General features: G+C 48.6%; 1 protein-coding gene across 2 annotated transcripts in view; it reads right to left on the bottom strand.

Moving 5' to 3' along the window:
• Positions 1-1,237: 1,237 nt before the first annotated feature.
• The window catches only part of ACBD6 (acyl-CoA binding domain containing 6), a 93,434-nt gene continuing 75,935 nt past the window's right edge, over positions 1,238-18,736 (bottom strand). For both annotated transcript variants that reach the window (XR_001412207.1, XM_014943313.1), the window contains 2 exons: positions 6,747-6,777; positions 1,238-1,858 (listed from right to left, as the gene is read on the bottom strand). Coding sequence is in view for 1 of the 2 variants with exons in the window: in XM_014943313.1 (XP_014798799.1) it covers positions 1,704-1,858; positions 6,747-6,777 (186 nt within the window). In the remaining variant the exon portion in view is untranslated. The remainder of the gene's footprint in view (positions 1,859-6,746; positions 6,778-18,736) is intronic.

Consider the following 18,736-nt stretch of genomic DNA (forward strand, 5'->3'; position numbering starts at 1 on the left):
GCCCCCCCCATCACTGCAGCTCCACAGCCTATCAGACCCCTCCAATATTAAGCTAATGGAAAATAAGCTGACGTGCCCAATCTAAGGGCCTTTGTAGCCCATTAACTTGCCCAAGCCATTTCACCCCCACCACTGAGCCCGCCCCGTGCCTGGCACGTTTCAGCCACGCCGTGGTGGTGCTTTGGCTACTGGCGGGGTTCAAGCCAGTGCAGCAAACTTCGTCAGCATTAGCAAAAGCTGGCAGGAGCCAGCAGCCACCACGAGGGGCCAAAATGCATGTGTGCCTCCAGCCCGGCCAGTCCTTAGTGGAGGGAACATTCCCATTTATTTTCCTGAGGCTGGATGTGCTGCAGAAAGGACTCGATGGCACGTAGCTTCCCGTCACGGTGACGGAGGTCTCCTACGCCTCAGTGACACGGTTTAGTGATGGGTTTTTTTTTTAATCAGAGTGAGGTTGATGGTTGGACTAGATGATCTTATAGGTCTCTTCCAACCTAGACAATTCTATGAGACTCTATGCCCCCCTCCCCCTGGCTGTAAATCTCCTTCTCTGGAGAAAAGCAAGCAGCATGACAACACCCCACAGGGAAGCCATGATCTCCTCTTGCCGGGGACATCCACCCAATGCCGCAGCCTCCCCACCAGCCAGGAGTTAGCCCAAAGCACAAACCCATCCAGCAGCTCCCGTGGACCATGGCCAACCCACCTGCACAGCCCAGCAGGGAACCATCTGAAGGTGCAGAAAACACCCCACCCATCCCACCTCACTCCGAGGTACCACCACAAATTTTTCTGGGTATTTGGCCAGCTGAGAGGATCATGAAGTGTCCACGACAGGCTCAGAGGGGTGATAGGTTTATGTCCATGCCAGGCTCTTACAACACCCCAGCCCTGAACAAGCTACCTGGGGACCAGCATGTGATAGGAGCACCTGGAGCTGCTGATGGAGGTGGGGTTTTAATGATGCTTAATTCAGCAAACCTGTTGTGAGACGGGGTAAAAGTCCTGTCAGCTTGGAGTGGTGAGTTAGCCATAAAGCACTTGTCTTATGTGTGTTAGGTGAGAAGGAGAGGGACAGACAGCTGTACAATCTCCCTGCCTTTTGTAGCCCTCTCTCCCCAGGCCTAGAGCTGGAGCAGAACTTTCCAGGGGCTACGACAGCCCTGAGCTGCCTCCCATCCTCATTGCTTCCAAGGAACGAAATCACTCCCTGCAAGAAAAACGCACAGAGGCTCCATCCCAACACTGTGCTTTTATTTATAATATTTTGTTTGGACCCAGAGGGAAAAAAAAACCCACAAAAAACCAAAACTCAACCCGAAGAGGAAAGCCGAGCATCTCACCTGGCCCAGCTGCCCTCCCCTCCCCACGGAGGAGCCGACGGGTCAGCACAGGCTGCTCTGGTGAGACATCTGATACAGTATTTGTATTTAATACGTTAAACCCATACTCGGGGCCTTCTCCAGGCCCTCACTCCCTCCCCCCCGCCCAAAAAATACTGATAAATGTCAGAGCATGCAAAACCCTGATCCCGTCCTGCCCAGGAGAGGTGCTCGGCCGGCCAGCCCTCCTGCTGGAGAGCCCACCCTCACCCTGTGTTCTAAAAGCTCCCCTTTGGACCCCCCCCACCAACACAAGGCGTTTTGGGACAAGAGGGGAAGAGAAGGGGTGTTATTGCGGAGTGTCTGTGTCCTCCCCTGGGGTTAGGTCTTGCCAGCAGTGTGCTGCTGCAGAGCCGAGGAGATGGCTTTACAGTCTGTCACCTCCTCTGGAAGGCAGCCCTCTTGGTCCCGGAGCGTGGGGTCGGCTCCCGATTTCAGCAACAGCTCCACGATATCCAAAAACTCGCAGGCGGCAGCTGGAGGGAGAAAGGGAAGGGTCAGACCTGGGGATCCTGACCCGAGGGGACGGTGATGGGCGTTTTTGGAGCGGGGCCGTAGCTGGCGATCTCCCAGCCGTGTGCCAGAGGCAGGGAATGCCGTCTCAGCACCTGGCCAGGAGGAGAAGAGCATCTTTGGGGGCAGCGTTCGGTACTCAGTGTATTGCTTGCCTTTGGATTTAACAGTGCAAGGGAAAGAGAAAAGACAGAGAGAAAGCAGTGAAAAGGCAGAAGTCCCTGAGAGGGTGTTGCTGGTGCAGCCACGGCCCCAGAGCCCGGCTGATTTGCACCTGGGAGGATGCACAGGGTGCCTGGGTGCAATTTGGCTACTGCTCCTTCACTTCCAGGACTGGAGACAAACCCTGGGAAGGGCTACTACAGCACCACAGAGAGCCCCAAAACACCGCCTGGCAAAGCCTCCCCTGACTGCTTTTGTACCCAGAATTTAGAATGTATTTATAATTTATAACGTATTTATAAACACCTGCCCCTCACCTGCCTCCTGAACCTCCCTCCCAGGGCTCCACAGGCAGCACATCCCAGTCAGTACTGCCTCGCTCCCTGATTTCATCCAACATTGCTCCTTGCAGAAAATTTGGATGTTTTAGCTGCTGGCTGGATGTTCCCTGAGCACCAGCTCCAAGGGCACAGGCCTGTGCCCACGGGGAGCTGGTAACAACACACCACTCTTATTTCCATCCCATGTATCCGCTAGCAATGATGTTTTCAACCCTGATCTGCTTGGCCAAGATAGAATCAAGTTTGACCTGAGCTCTTCCCTACCCCGAGGACAGCCTGGCAGCTTGCAGCTCCCTCCCCAACCTTGCCTAAGGATGTTAAATAAATAAATAAATAAATGAATAAACCCAACCAAAAGAACCAGGAAAATTCTTAAGACTGAAGAGCTGGGCTTGGCTGATGGCACCAGAAGTCCCAGTGCCTGGATTTTCCCCTAAGCCCACACGACGCAGATCTCAGTGAAGCCAAAAACTGCCTCAGCCCTGACCTGCCTTACGGTACCACGAAGAGGCTGCTTCCTCTCACATTGGTAGCAATTGGTTTCAATTATATTTCAGGCGCTTTTACAACATAACCAACTAACTCTTTTTTTTTTTTTTTTGCCATTAAATGTAGTAATTAGAGTGTCTTTTTGCATTACTCTGCAGTTTTCTACTGACCCAAAGGGACAAGCAGCGATGTTTAATTAAAATAAATTTGACGTGATTGGATCTTATACTGAAAAAGATTTAAAAAAAGAGGAAAAAAAAGAAGGGGTACCGGGTTGGGGAGGAAGTAGGTGGGGGTGTGGGTAAGGCTGAGCTGAAGGGCTGGGAGGCACATCTTGGGGTGATGGCACAACATCTTCTGCAGAGAGCAGACTTCCAGGGGTGCTATAGTGGCAGCTCCTGGGGATGGGGAGCTGCTGCCCACATGGGGGAAGGTGGCAGGCATGGCCTGTGTCCCCGAGTGGGCCAGGGACATCCCCGGGGGACGAGCACAGTTGCTGGATTTATTGCACCCTGGGACCCTCGATTTGTCAAGGGCCGGAGCGGCAGCCCTGACACTGGCACGGGTGAAGATGGATTTCCATTCAGCGCAGTTCGCCTTCCGACTCCATTAATCCTCAGGGTTCAGATGATGAATTTCTTTCTTTCTTTCTTCCTTTTTTTTTTTTTCTGCAGAGAGCAGACTTCCAGGGGTGCTATAGTGGCAGCTCCTGGGGATGGGGAGCTGCTGCCCACATGGGGGAAGGTGGCAGGCATGGCCTGTGTCCCCGAGTGGGCCAGGGACATCCCCGGGGGATGAGCAGAGTTGCTGGATTTATTGCACCCTGGGACCCTCGATTTGTCAAGGGCCGGAGCGGCAGCCCTGACACTGGCACGGGTGAAGATGGATTTCCATTCAGCGCAGTTCGCCTTCCGACTCCATTAATCCTCAGGGTTCAGATGATGAATTTCTTTCTTTCTTTCTTCCTTTTTTTTTTTTTTTTTATTATTTATTTTCCCGCCAGCCTTCCCCTCCCACTGCCCTGCCACAGCACAGAAAAGAGCCGAACAGATGGTGCTTTGCAGGGAAGCCGGAGCGCCCATGAGGATACAGAGCCTGCCCACCCCGCGGCCACGTGGCCACCAGTGCTTGGAGAAGCCTTGATTTCCTCTGGGAGAGGCAGAGGCAATGATTTTAGTATTCCCAGCGGGCGGGCGGATGGATGGATGGATGGAGAGGAGCTGAAAGGTAACGGGCCGTTTAGGGGGGAGACCGTGCTCATACCCATCAAACTGGAGTATTGTGTGCAGGTCTGGAGCCCTCAATATAAGAAGGACATGGACCTGATGGAGAGGGTCCAGAGGAGGGCCACAAGGATGATCAGGGGGATGGAGCACCTCTGCTACGAGGACAGGCTGAGGGAGCTGGGGTTGTTCAGCCTGGAGAAGAGGAGGCTCCGGGGAGACCTAATAGCAGCCTTCCAGTACCTGAAGGGGCCTACAGGAAGGCTGGGGAGAGCCTGTTTAGAAAGGCCTGCAGTGACAGGAAGAGGGGCAATGGCTTCAAGCTGGAGGGGAACAGATTTAGACTGGAGCTTAGGAGAGGGTTCTTCACTGTGAGGGTGGTGGAGCACTGGAACAGGTTGCCCAGGGAGGTGGTTGAGGCCCCATCCCTGGAGATATTCAAGGAGAGGCTCGACGAGGCCCTGGACAACCTGGTCTAGTTGGGGGTGTCCCTGCTGACTGCAGGGAGGTCGGACTAGATGACCTTAGGAGGTCCCTTCCGGCCTGGGCAATTCTATGACTCTATGATTCTATAAACTGGCACCGAGTGTTGCCTCCAGCCCGGAGGAGAGCAGGTCCTGCAGCAGGTCCCACCAGTGAGCTGGTGCTTTGGGACCAGGCTGCCAGCTGGCCTCCACTTAACCTCCGATTAAAGCCGGGGTCGGCGCCCATCGGAAGGAGGCAGGATTTATAACCCGCAGCAGGATGCAGTTCGACACCGGCTGTAATCAGGAGAGCTGTCACCACAAGGACAGCTGTCAGGCCACGCCGGGCTCATAAAAAGGGATGGAGAGACACCCTAAAAGCGGTGGCTGCCTCACTGGCCTTGCTCATGGGGATTTTAACCCTTTCCCTGAACAGCCTCTAACAAAAGGGCAGGCCTTGCAGAGGCACTGCTCTGCTCAGCGCTGCCAGAGAGCAGTTTTCATACTCTCATGCCTCCCCACCGCAATTAACGGCTCGGTTACGAAGTGCTTACCGAGGAGATTTTCTGTGAGTTCCAGTTTCAGGCCAATAGCCACTTGAATAAAAACCATTCGCTCGTTTTAACAAGCTGTTTTCACGATGGGGGTGATTTATGACCAGATCAGCTAAGTAAGGGAACGAGGACAGTCTGGGTGCAGCCATGGTCAGCCAGGGACAGCGGGGCCCCTGTGGGCACGCCGGACCCGTGTGCCAGTGACCCAGAGAGGTGTCCCCAAAGATAACCTACAGGGAAGGGAGGTGGGATAATAGTCAAGGAGAAGGAAAAAACCTCTTTAGACTCAAAAAATGCAGAGAAAAAGCCTGCAAAACTGTCATTATTGAAACATCTGAGCTGGCAGGGTGGATCAGAGAAATCATTTCTGAAATAACATTAACTAAATCAGCGATGTTTGTTTGCTTGTGTTAAAAAACCTGCTTCAGCCGCCAGCCACAGGGCTCCACCTGCAAATAATTTACATTGAGGTGATGCAGCCACCCTCTACTTTCACATACTGAGCTGGCTCGAAGCAGGTGCTCTTGGATAACTTATGCTATGCTTTTGCACGACCTACTAAAATCCACTGTGCACCTCTGGGCAGGCAGAGCAGGGGAGAGAAAGCCCAAAAATGTGGAATGAGCTGGGCAAAGAAAGAGGCAACGTGACATCGAGTGCTGCTGTTCCGCAGACAGCAACAGATTTGCTACTTCAGTCAGAAGGATAAGAGCTTGAAAAATAAAGCATCCTACAGGAAAGATGACATGGGGAGAAGTCATACGTTATTGTAATTACAGACTCAGTTCAGGGGCCCTGAAATCTGGGAGTTTAGATCCAGATCCAAACGGAATGATGGTCTGCAAAGCAATTTTGCCATCCTGCTGATGTCCTTGTGGAGAGATCAGAAAGAGAGAAAAAGGCACAAACACTTCAGAATGACAAGTATGCTCTTAATTAGACAGTGGCAGGCATCGAGAGAGAGTATGAAATAAGAACCAGTATGTCTTAATTTTGAAAAAAATTATGATATAGATAAAATCGATACTTTTTTTTCCTATTCCCCACACATCAGCACTGCATGTGTCTCTGTAGTCTCTACTTTTCTCATTTGGAGACAGAAAAATCTTTCAATTAAAAGGATTGCTACAAAATCTCATACCTAATTAGCATGTAATTGTAGGAGGGACACAAACTGTAACTTTGCTCTGCTGGTTTTGGTAGTAGAGAAGCTGCTGCTCTCTGGGCTACGATCAAACAGGTTTGTCACCATGACAGACCCCCCTCTCAACCTCAGCATCCCCTTGCCAGGGCCACTCCTGGGTCTGGAGGTGGCAGAACCACATCTTGGAGACACAGAGGTGCACAAGACAAACTCTAAAGAAAGCACATCATCTACTGGGGGAAAAGGAAAGCTCTAAGGGGAAATTTGCAGAGGAGACGAAAGGAGGACAGCAGTCTTCCTCGCTGCTTCTCCGAGGGCTCCTATTCATACCAGGCTGGGATGTGCCAGTGGAGATAGCCACTGGTTAATCAAATCCAGCTTCCCTGCTCACATTTGTACTGAAATTTGCTCCATTTACTCCAGCTGCAAATCCATTCTGTTAAGAGGGAACAACCAAGCTAAAAGGCAGCTTACCGTAATGGAGCGCGGTCTGGCCTTCCCCGTCCTGAAAAAGAGAGTGAGAGAGACTTGATTTTAGAGACACAGGTAACGTCGTGGGGATACAAGAAAATCCCAGTTTTAAATAAATCAGCTCAATCCCAGCAATATTTAATTGACTAGATAAACAGCCCAGGACACCCAGCTACCTGGCAGTTAGGCTTTGAATCATCATCCACCATCAATCCATATTGATGGATAATCAATATCTATCCCCCCATAAGAGTGCGTGGATCACGTCATGACATGAGTATAATTCAGTTCACAGCGTTATCACTTCCAGCCCATAAAAATGAAGGATTTCAGTCCTATGGCCTTACTTTGGGACCCTCGCTAATCCTGATACTTTAGTGCAAGATGCTCCTGTGCAAGCCCAGCCTCGGCCAGCTCTTGAGAGAAGAGTAAAGCCACCGGGATGCTGGCACAGCTCCGTGCCCTGCACTCTTCAGCACAGGAGAGCCCACAGGGGAAAACCCCACTTTTCTTCCAACTGAATAAATCTTAGGTCCTCACCCTTCAGAATTCAGGTCTGGACAAAAGTGGACCCATCCCTGAAGGGATGAGGGTGAGGAAAGGGGTTACACAGAGCGCTTGGGAATGGGAGACGGTTCCTGCACTCATCCTTGTGAAACACACAGCACAAGGGCAAAGCAAAGTGTGTGATTTGAAGCTGCTGGCACACAGCTCCCTCCTCCAGCCAACATGTACACCACGGGCAGGGCTTTGCTGGTGCTCGTGTGGCACGTCCAGCGGTGCAAACCCAGGCACCTCACCGTGCCACGGCCCCGTCCTGCCACGAGAACAGGTGAAATAACAGAAGGAAAGAATTATTGGCCCCTTCGCTTTCACTACCCCACCAGGATTAGCCCCTAATTCAGTTCTTTGCCTCTTTAATTTATTTGCATCTGTTTATGGAGACTTAAGTTTTTAATTACCATTATCTTTGGGATTAAGGTGCAAATTCTACAGTCTGCTGCGGACTCTGGAGCAGGCGAAAGGGAAAAGAAGAACAGAAAACCAGGTAGAAATCCCACCTGTAGCTGTTTTGAGATTTCTGGTTTCCCAGCCTGTTATTCCGTTTTATATTAACCCTGTTCAGCTGAGGAACTAGCAATGACTTGTGCTTCAGGGTGGGAGGTGCCATGTTTTGCTCTGGGACACCACACCAACACGACAGCCAGAGGAGCGACAGGGACAAAAGAGAAAAGCCACCTGTAACAGGCATCTGCTGCCTGAACATCCATTTCACATCTTTGCTGGGGAAATGTGGAGGGTGAGATTTTTCCTTCCACATGCCCCATTTGTGGCACTCACACCAACGTCTGGAGGCACCTCATTTCAGGACACCAATTTGTGGCGAGTGTAACGCAAATGGGTGTCAACTAGAAGACACCACAAACCAAGGAACTGAAGGAATCAAAGACAGCATCCATTGATTATTCCACGCTAATAAGGTAACGGATCTGAGCCAGAGCCCCCGAGCGGTCCTTAAGCACATGCCTTCTTGGAGGAGTGACAGGGCCAGTACTGACTTCAGCAAAATGTGGAGCAGGGCTGGAGAAGAAGAGGCAGGAGTGCTACGAATGAGTTATTGGGAAGGCAGGCTTTCAAATCTGCAGGTTGTGTGTGTGCTGGGGGATGGGAACCCAGCTCACCTCCTCATCGCCGCCTTCAAAATCGTGGCTGACAAAACCCGCAGGTGAATGGGACTGGAAATGGGAATGGTTTGCCACCAAACTCCTTATAAAGTACATCCAGGAACACTACAGCCATTTGCTCATCTTCCAAAGGCCTGCAGAAAGCACTGCTGCTTCAGCAGCACGGCTTCTGGCTAACGAGGCTTTTTATTTCTCTTAGATGCACTTTCTGGCATTTATTGGGCTAAGAAGAGAGTGCGAGTCCCAGCATACGAAATGCTTCTCTTTAATCCCAGTGTGGTTTTTAAAAATAACTATTAATCCAATGTTATGCAAACATTGTTTACACTTTATTTACACCGTGGATTTTTTTTTTTCCCCTTTGAGCCTGATGGCTGGCCAAATGCTATTTGTTATACTTCTCCGATGCTATGCTATTTGCTTGTATTTTCTCTGTGACAAATTTTAATCCAGGTAAATGGAAAAAGCCCTAGTGTGGTCACTCACTAAGGGCCTTGAAATGCCCTCTGGAGGCTGCTGATCTCAATCCCTCTTTCATTTGGCTTTTCAGAGCACCGTGGCTAATCGGAGCCCGACGCGCCCAGCTGCTCTGCGCACCGCGCTTGGCTCCAGGTACGGCATCACGGAGCCTTCGGTGCAAAACGGTCACACCTGGAAACTAATCGAAGACAAGCCGTGAAAGTGGGGATTACAGCTCCCATTGTGGCAATTACGTGAGATGAATACTGCCTACCAGGCGCTGGAAGTGTTCGTTTTACAACAAAACAAGACGCGCAGAAGCGGTCTTAAGATGAACCGCAGCTGGCCTTGATGCAAGGGATATTTCCTGAAGTGTGACAGAAAGCAGTGGTTTCTGGAGCATCCTAGGGAAGGTGTGGTGTCCTTCTCCAAGGATGTGCCACTGTTGGGACAAATGGCCCCAAATGGTGAGTGTACAGGGACAGGGACAGCCTGACACAGCCTCTGCCCTCACCTCATTGTGCCCTGCCCAGAGCACTGGTAAATGTCACCTCCCAGCCCAGGATTGCCAGCACCAGCCAGGAGCAGGGCATCCTGAACAAATCTCTGCAGAGATGCCAGCAGTCATCAGTTGGACCCCTCTGTTCATCTGGCTTACAAGCTGGGGCAGCTAATTTTTCCCCATTTGAAAACCATCAGGATTTTCGTTGGTTTATTTTATACAAAGCACTGAGCCGGAGGAGGGTGTTTGTTGTGATTGTTTACTACTTCTTCCTCCAATTTAGTTTTCAGATTACATAAATGTAAATCACACAGAGCTGCAAGTACAACAAGACCCGGAGTCTGTCAACACACACTGAAACCAATCATTTGATAAATCTGTAAGGTAAAAACCTGAATACTGTTACAAGTTATTTCAAAAATGTGCCTACGGAGAATTAGGTAATCACGGCGCGTTATCACTTCTGTGCTAAGGCACGTTACAAGAAATTAAGACTATTTTTTTCCCCAGTAGGATCTTCTGTAGAGCGAGAGGAGCACAAAGCAAAGGTGTTGAGTAGGGGAGCTGGTGCCAGGGAGCACAAGAGAAGACACACGGGCAGCTCCAGGGCCAACGCCGAGCTCTGCTCTATGCCAAGATGCCTCTCAGAAATGCCCTTTCAACATCACGCATCAGCTGGAATAATGTCAGTGCGACAGGTTAAGGGGGCAATCAGTGCTCTGATTTGGTGAACTTCAACACAAAACGGGGAAAAGGCCAGGTTCAAATCAGTGTCTCTTTACAGCTTTGCTTTCAGCTTGCAAGGCACTGGTGGGTACCTGTCCCAGAGCCCTTTTAGCAATACCCTGTCTATAAAATGGAGGAGTTTGTGGAAATGGCAGAGCCCATACAGACAGTCAGAAGACAACCAGAAATGAAAGAAAGACCATTACACACTCAAATGCAAGAACGCTCAGCCCCACACATGTGAGTTACCAACCAACAACAGATCAATTTCAAGCTTTCTTCTTGCCTTCCATCCCTGGTGCCTTTTATAGCCTCCTGGCACATCTGGCCATGCCAGGATGACAGCCAAGCTCCATGGACTTCAAGAGAGACAAGAGCATTTCCAAAGACTTCAAAAATAAAACCGAATATCCAAGTCTACCAAAACCATTGAAACAAAGACGCTACAAAACCACCAGTACCTCCTACGTTCATGGTCTGTGACAGATGTCACTCAATGAAAATCCAACTACCAGTGGGTAACTTATTGGATAACAGGATTGTGTTCTGCTCCTGAGAAATTTAAGCAAGAGAAATGAGAAAAGATGGACCGAGCGCAGATGGACCAACTGTCTTATCCGTTAAGTGGTACTATGGCTACTGCACATCAATTTTGTCTTATAAGTGATAGGATTATATTGGTGTTGCCATCCCATGTTCATTCCTTGGGAATTTCTGTACCCTGCTTAACCTAACACGAGGTTTCAGGACTGAGGGGCAGAGAAATGGAAATGGCTTGGCTGAGCACTGCTGAGATCCTGCACACGCTATAAAACATGATTCCCACCGCCCTGCCATGGCAAGCAGACCTTGATGTGCCAGTGTTTGACTGTACTGGTTTCACAAGACAGTTTTTAAAACATTATTATATCAACATTCACCTTCCAAACTTGCCTTACTCACTCTTCAAGCTGCATGCAGAAACCTGTGAGCAGGCGGGCGACCGTAAGGGAGACACTGACTCTTCATCTAATGTGTTTTATGAAGCCCAAGTACAGAAAGAGGAAATACAAAACTGTGCTGGTTACCTTGGTGATCTTTGGTTCACCTAGACCCCGTATCGGTGCTGGAGCTGGGGATGGACAGCTGTCCACACCAGCTGTGAGGGTCTGCACAGGACCCCCACACCTCCTTGAGTGCTGGTCCACACCGAAACCCCATCTCTGCGCCTTCAATCGCGTCTCCAGGCAGAGACACTGTGAGTATGAAAAGCACAGCAGGAAACATATACACTAACCTCTGCCTTTTGAGGGATAGCACATGCACTCTTTATTTCAAGGTATTCTTTTCCCCACATCACCTCTTCTTTCTCTTCATTTGTGGCCCCCTTTAAGGTGCACGCTCATTCCCATTGACAGACTCCAAATGTTGGCAGGGATAGCAGGAGATAAGACCGATGAGGTGATAAGAGTGTTTAACAGCGCTAGGTCCTGGGCAGCATGGATGGGCCAGAGGGAAGATAAATATTTACACTACATCTTTAGAAGGTGAGTGAATAAAAAGGACTAGAATACAGCCTCTGAACAAGCACTGGTGCTTAGAAGCTGTGAATATAAATCTCTGCAGCCTCACGACACACACTCACTCAAGCCAGGGAGATGAAAAATAGCAAGAAAATACTTCCCTCCACTTTTAAAAAGGGTTTTATTTCTCATTTATTTCCACTTTAGACTTCAACTTCCCAACAATTTACTTAAACCTCATCATCTTCTTTTTCTCTCTCTGAAATTTTATCCCCAAGATGACGGAGGGTGAGACTACAGCTAAAAGCATACCACAATTTACATGCTAATACCCACCCATATGTAAAAGCAGGCAATGTGAGCTAATACAACCAGTTCGAACTCCACCAGACAATTCAGTAGATGGCCCCAACACAGCCTTTATTTTCATTTATGTGCTGCCTGGGTTTGGACACATACATTAATACATGTAAAATGAATGCCTGTCCGATCGAAGCAGACAGACAAGTGCAAATGGCTGGGTGTGCAAATGCTGGATAGAAAAGCAATGGTTTAGCTTGCAATTTGATATTGTTCTTTTAAAAACCTTACCCTAGGCCAGTGTGCACCCATATGCACCAGGACTTTTGCTTTTAGCTGCCCCTTGATCCTTAAAGAAATAAGAAACAAGACCATCTAACAGCTTTGTGCCAGATCATCTAGAGTCCCAAATAGCTCTGTCACCAGGAAAATTAAGCAGACTTTTATGTTTTCTCCTCACTTCTCAGATCTCGATTTTGCTAAAGCAAAATATACTTGTGAGGGCTCAGCTTCACCTACTTTTTTAGACTGTGTGTCCCAGAGGAGGATAACTGGTTAGCTGGTGTTTACAAAGTGCTTGTGAGGTTATGGTTGTTAATGTTAAGTGTAGGCTGTTGTGAGACATCATGTTGTGCATCCTTGGTACCAGCTCAAAGTCAGCTCAGGCACTTGCCAAAGACCAACAGTGTGGGACCAAGGATACAAATCAACCTCCCACAGAAGCAAAACCAAAAACCACACACCAATCATGAGCAGCTTATTTGGGGATTACAAAGGGCCCAAGCTAACAAGCGCAGGGCTTGGATATCCTCTAAGTTTGGTTCCCCAACTAAACCTTCCACCTCCCTTGTGTGTGGGTAGGGACCCCTCTCCAAGAGCTCTCTCCTCTGCCCCCTTCCTCCCATTCAGACCTTTTCCTGCTCTGTACCGGGCAGATATCCGTAAGGATGGAAGGTGCTAGACAGATCTTTATCATCACCTCTTGGGCCTTTCTCCAGAGCCTACCGCCAGGCTATCATTTGGCCTATCTTCTAAGTGCCTCAGAGATAAATTAGATCCGCATAGAGAAGCAATTATTACATTTCTAATGGCATGGACCCTTACAGTACAATCTACTACTGAAAGGCAAAGAAAATTGCATTAGATTTTGTTTGATTCAAAATTATGATCAAGGGAAGAGGGACGTTGAAGCCCTTTAAAGCCGAGCTTCCGAGCTGGGGATCTTTCTGTCTGGGGACCTCCCTATTCATATTTGCTGCCTGAGCTCCCACTCCCGGTTCGTTTAGGTGCACTAATTTGGAGGATCCCTCCACTTGCAAAACTGCTGTGAAAACCAGGGCTAAGAAAACTCAGAGAGAGCATATGATGCCCAGGGACTGCCAGTTGCTCCCTCCCAAAGCCTGTGTCTGCTAATGCACCCAAACGCCACCGGCCCGAGGAGTTCAGCGTGCCAGGGTTACGCTAATCCCTCATCGCCCTAGTTTCCAACTGCTGGTGTACCTAAATTTCCAAGTGCAATTTCAGTGGGATTTATCACATCTACCATCATCAGCATGTAGTGCTGCTGGCACAGATACAGGCTCTCAATAACCCACCGCAGCCGCGGCTGTCTTTAATTGCAGAACAAACCGATTTCTGAATCGCACGCAGCAGCTCCGAAACTCTCCGGGCTGTTTTCCTACTGAGCATTTTCACCCCAATTTGCAGCTGGCACTCTGAGCACAGCCGTGTATTTTTATCTATGTATTTATAGGTTGCTCCAAAGCATATTTGCTGCTGCTGCTGCTTGTTACTTCCAGCATCTGGCATCTTTCTGGTCACCAAACAAGCGTGTTGGTGCAATATAAAAGCTGCCGGGAAGCTCCCTCAGCCCAGGGATAAAAATATGTTTGGGAAGAGCCAGTGCCTAGAGCTGTAACAAGTGTCACGGCGCTGCAGCTGAGCCAGCCTCCAACACAACTGTGCAAACAAAATCACAGACGGCACACAGGACAATATTCCTAAAGGCAAGATGCTAAAACCTCTCTTCTCAGGGGGCTTCCCTGCCCCCTCCCTGCGTAAAAGTTAGGAGCTCTTGTACTGCTTTATCACTTTAGCGTGGCTGAAGCAGATACCTGGTTATTTAAGGGGCAGGATAAATGGGCTGAGACAGCTTTCCCATCCCCAATTCACTAGGGAATGCTTGGAAATTCCACCTGACACCAGGACCGCGCTGTGCTCTTAAACAATCTCCCGTCTGATCCGATTGTTCCCCAGTGGGGAGGCAGGCTGCAGCTCGCTCAAGAGTCATTGATTGGATTAACAGCCTAATTCCCAACAGATGAATAGAATACTGATGTCTTGTCAGCCCACATCATAGAAGGAAAACACAATCTGCTTCTACAGCCCGGAAATTTAACCCTTTGCTTTCCTGCTCCCCCTCCCCAGGGCACGGGGCTGAACACACAGGTCTGGCACTTTCAGCTTGAGATCCGTCCCACTTGAGTGAGAAAAGATATATATTAACCTTTGGGATGGTTTGCCTAATCATCAACATGCCACGGGATCATACGTTATTCTCCATAAGCTTAGTTTTGTAAGAAACCCTCTTTTCATCCTTTCTAGACGAAGAGATTTATACTGTGGACCTTAATTTTTTTTTTCTTCTCTATTTTAGCACCTGCTGTTATAGGAAATACCGTATGCTTCACAGGAAGCAGTGGAAAATTCATGATCTTAATGATATTTATTCTGAAATATACAGATACTGAACATTTTCTGAGTCTATCATTTGATTTGGAGGACAGATCTGCCTGGAGAGGAGCATCCAGCCACGCTGCAGGAGAGACATCCCTGCAATGCCCACTCCTTCCAGCAGCTCTTGGCAAACCCCAGGGCAGGGGAGAGAAACGGGCACATCATTTGCTCTCTGAGAGCTCCCGTTCCCCACCTCCTAATGGAGACACTAATGTTTTCTTACCTCATAGAAAGACTGTGATAAGAAATTAATTGCCGCTGGTCAAATGTTCACTATTACAGAAGCAGGACTGTGTGCATATTAAAGAGATTCTCCAAGAACTAAATTTATTTATGGATGCCTTGGCACTGTCTGCATTCACTTCCTTGCTCGGGAGACAAGAATAAATAAAAATCATCTGATTTTAAGACACGTATTCCAAATTTCCTATTTTTTTCTCAGATCATTGGGTTCCATAATGCTGTGGGGTTTGTTTCCTTCTAACAGCCACCTTTTATGTTTGCATTTACAAAACAGGCAGATACACATTTAAATACTGTCATTTTTTCAGCAGAAATCCTAGAATATACAGAAATAGAGCTACAGCACTCATACCAGGACTGTAACCTATATTGAGAGGTGGACTCTGGAGAAACTCTGATCCAACAACAGTCTCAGTGGCAATGGCTCACCAACTCTTTAGCTGTTTTTCCCACCTCTGCAAGGTGAATATCACCTCAGAGTAGCTAGGTTGCTCTGTGAAACAGAAATAAAATATTTCCAGTTTCACTTGGGTTTTACAAGTGAAAAATCCCCTCCATTTCTCCTTAATTCTAAAAATTAGCCCAGCACATGATGAATAGGAGAGAAAGCATGAAAGGACGGAGGTGCACACCACCCCCTTTTTTTTTTTTTGCTTTTTAACAGTACCTGGTAGCTATGAGAGTTTTCCAGACTTTATAATTTCAAAGCATTAATATGCATATAAAAAACTCGCTAGGAAACTGAATGAAAGAAACAGGTCTTCCCTCTCCTGGCTGCCAATACATCAACCCTACAGAGAGCCCTGCCTTCAGAGAGACGCTGGGTGCTCCGTGTTTGCAATCCAGGCAGCGGGGAGGCAACAGCCTGCATTAATGACAGAGCTGCCTCAACCAAAACAATTAGTGAGAGATGCCGCATCGACTCGAACAATTCAATTAATGCAGTGTTAGTGCTAGTATTTTAAAGTAATTTGAATTATTAGCTCCTTTTACAATTTGAAACCATAATGTTTCATTTTCATCCCAGATGTGAATTGTTCCGGAACGGCAATAAATAAATAAGTTAAATGACCCCTATCCAGTCCAGCCCCTCTCCTGTAACATGGCTGCACTGTATATTCATGAATCCAGGTTAAGGATGGGGGACGACTGGGGCAGTTGTGCCCTGGAACTAGCAGACTGCGGGTTTTTATAAATACATACAGAAATAATTAAAATCTAAGGGGTTTAGAAGGGTTAATCTCCTTTAAATAATCTATCCAGTCCCTCTCCTGTAACATGGCTGCACTGTATATTCATGAATCCAGGTTAAGGATGGGGGACGACTGGGGCAGTTGTGCCCTGGAACTAGCAGACTGCCGGTTTTTATAAATACATACAGAAATAATTAAAATCTAAGGGGTTTAGAAGGGTTAATCTCCTTTAAATAATCTCTGCCACAAAGCCTGTAAAGTCACCGCTGGCGCCGTGCCCGCGTGGGACCGGCTGTCGGATATCAGGGCAGCACGTGTGGACGGGCAGCGCGGAGATTAAGTGGACGTGGTGGCCGTGGTGGCCACGGTGGCCACGGTGGCCCGTCAGACGCGCTGCTCCCCCCACGTATGGCTCCCCTGCTCCCCTTCCCGGGGGCTGGAGAACCCTGCCAGCAGGATACGGGATCCAGCCCCAGCCAAGCAACTCCACCTGATTAAAGAGAGAGAAGGAAGCCTCGATTAGGCTGCTAAATTTAGCAGGTTGGACAGGAGACAGCAGGAGGGGAGGGCATTGCTGCCACGGCTCCGTTCAGCTCAGCCCTCGCGGACTTCAAGGCAAACGCTGGCTTGTATTTATTTAAAGGGATTCAGGACTTTGGAAATAACCTCTTTTCCTACACAGGCCAAGGAGACGGTGCACTTTTAATTGCCAGCTATCACGGACCCAGAGCAGCCACTCCGCATTACAGGACGTCCTCTTCGTATAAAGTCTCATTTTAAAGCCAACAGCCAAGCAGCTATTAGAGAGAAAGAAATCCACCAAAAGAAAGCAGAGAAAACACCCCAGTGTGGGCTAAGGCAGTGCCCTGTCTGAACCCACAGCTTGATTTTGGCTAATTTGGGGCAAGGCAGGGTGAGCTGAAATGTCCAAGAACACCTGCAGCAGCGGCTGGAGCACTGGCAGGCAGGTTGCAGCATCGTGAGGACTACCTAGGGACCTTCTTCTCTTTTAAGTCAGTGAGGACAAAGTGAGATTCTGTTCTGGTCTCATAAACCTTCCTCATCTCGGTGTGCAAAATCAAAACTTCCCATGTTGAGATGATCTGAACTGTCCTCTGAACTCATTAAAAGAGATCTGGATTTTATTAAGCCAGGCTTGGGGAAGCCTGGGCTAGCACAGGAGCTGAGTGCTAGCATTCAGCTTGAAAATCACTTATTTTCTTTCCCTGCTCCTTTAGAAACACCCAATACCAGGGACTTTGCACAGACATTTTAAAGCATCTCACAATAGTGCTGTGCCCTGCAGCCTCCAGACTGCCTTTCCTTCCCAAGCACGCCTGTTTCTTAAGCATGGCAACTCCTCTTTGTGGCTAATCTGGAATTAGAGAGGACGTTTGCACACTCGCAGCCGTCTGCCAGAGGGGGAAGGCAGCAGAGCCTGGATCCTGCCCCGAAGTGGACCACTGCCAGGGAGGAGCTGACTGCACGTGCTGAGTTAAGAAGCTCCCGTCTCATCACCTCAAAGGGTTGCTGTTTTTGTGACATCCAGCAGCCTTTTAGCAGCCTCGGTGAATTGCATTAGTAGCTGATTTACCATTTTTTATTTTATATGGCACGAAGCTGCTTTTTCATGTGATCCTCTACCACCAAGTACATCCACATCAGACTGAAGTCTCCCCTCTCAGCCTAGCATCATTGGGCCCCTTCCCTGATGGAATAAAGGAGCAGAGAGGGAAAAGGTTTATTGGCACTGCTTATTCACAGACAGCCAGGTGTCCAAACAGCTACTAATAAAGTGCCAATATTAAAGAAAAAAAGGAAAAAATGTCTGGAGAAAACTGCCTCAGGACATTAAAGAAAAAAGGAAAAAAATGTCTGGAGAAAACTGCCTCAGGACATCAAATTGTATCAGTAACTGGGATTTCTTGATGGAGCCACAATGCTATTAAAATAAAGCTGAACTAAGTACTTGCAGTTCGGTCTGTCATTACTTATTTAGTGAGATGCAAAATTGATCTTCACTTTAAAGGGCTCTTTCAAAGTCTAGAGGCAGCACTTCCTCCCTCCTTGTGCTGTATAATAGAGGTGTTCCTAATGAAATTCAGCAGGAGCTGGTGGCAAACCAAGGAAAACCGCAGCCAACTTTATAACAGACAGATTTATGTTCAGGGATGTCCTGCTTTTTGAATGAGTTATTCTGCACAGGGCAGGAATCACAGGTTCACCATTCATGGGTCGCACAAGCGTGGCAGAAGGTCAAGTTCCCTGGTGGTGCTCAGTCTGAGCTGAAGGCTGAGGCTGCCGTCACATCTGGGGCTGAGCTGAGCGGGTCCATCCCATTTCCTACTAAAACATCCCGGGGAGCCTGCTGGGACCTGGACATCTGTCCTCAGTGCCCAGAACTGGGACCAGCCCATTTCGCACTGGGAGGGATGTCTGGGGAGCAAGGAGCAGATGGCAAGTACTGGTGGTGGCGACCGACGTGGGGTAGAGCTGAACCAGTGACCTCGAGGTGAAAGGCTTTGTATCTCCCATTATCAATCCCCAGAGTCCCTTCCAAAGTAAGTGTTGATACATTAATCTTTCCGACTGATGGAAACAGACTGCAAATATAATGTGCCATGGGGGAATCTTTTTTTATTTTGAG

Source organism: Calidris pugnax, unplaced genomic scaffold, assembly GCF_001431845.1.
Source record: "Calidris pugnax isolate Ruff unplaced genomic scaffold, ASM143184v1 scaffold63, whole genome shotgun sequence".
Classification (NCBI taxonomy): Eukaryota; Metazoa; Chordata; class Aves; order Charadriiformes; family Scolopacidae; genus Calidris; species Calidris pugnax.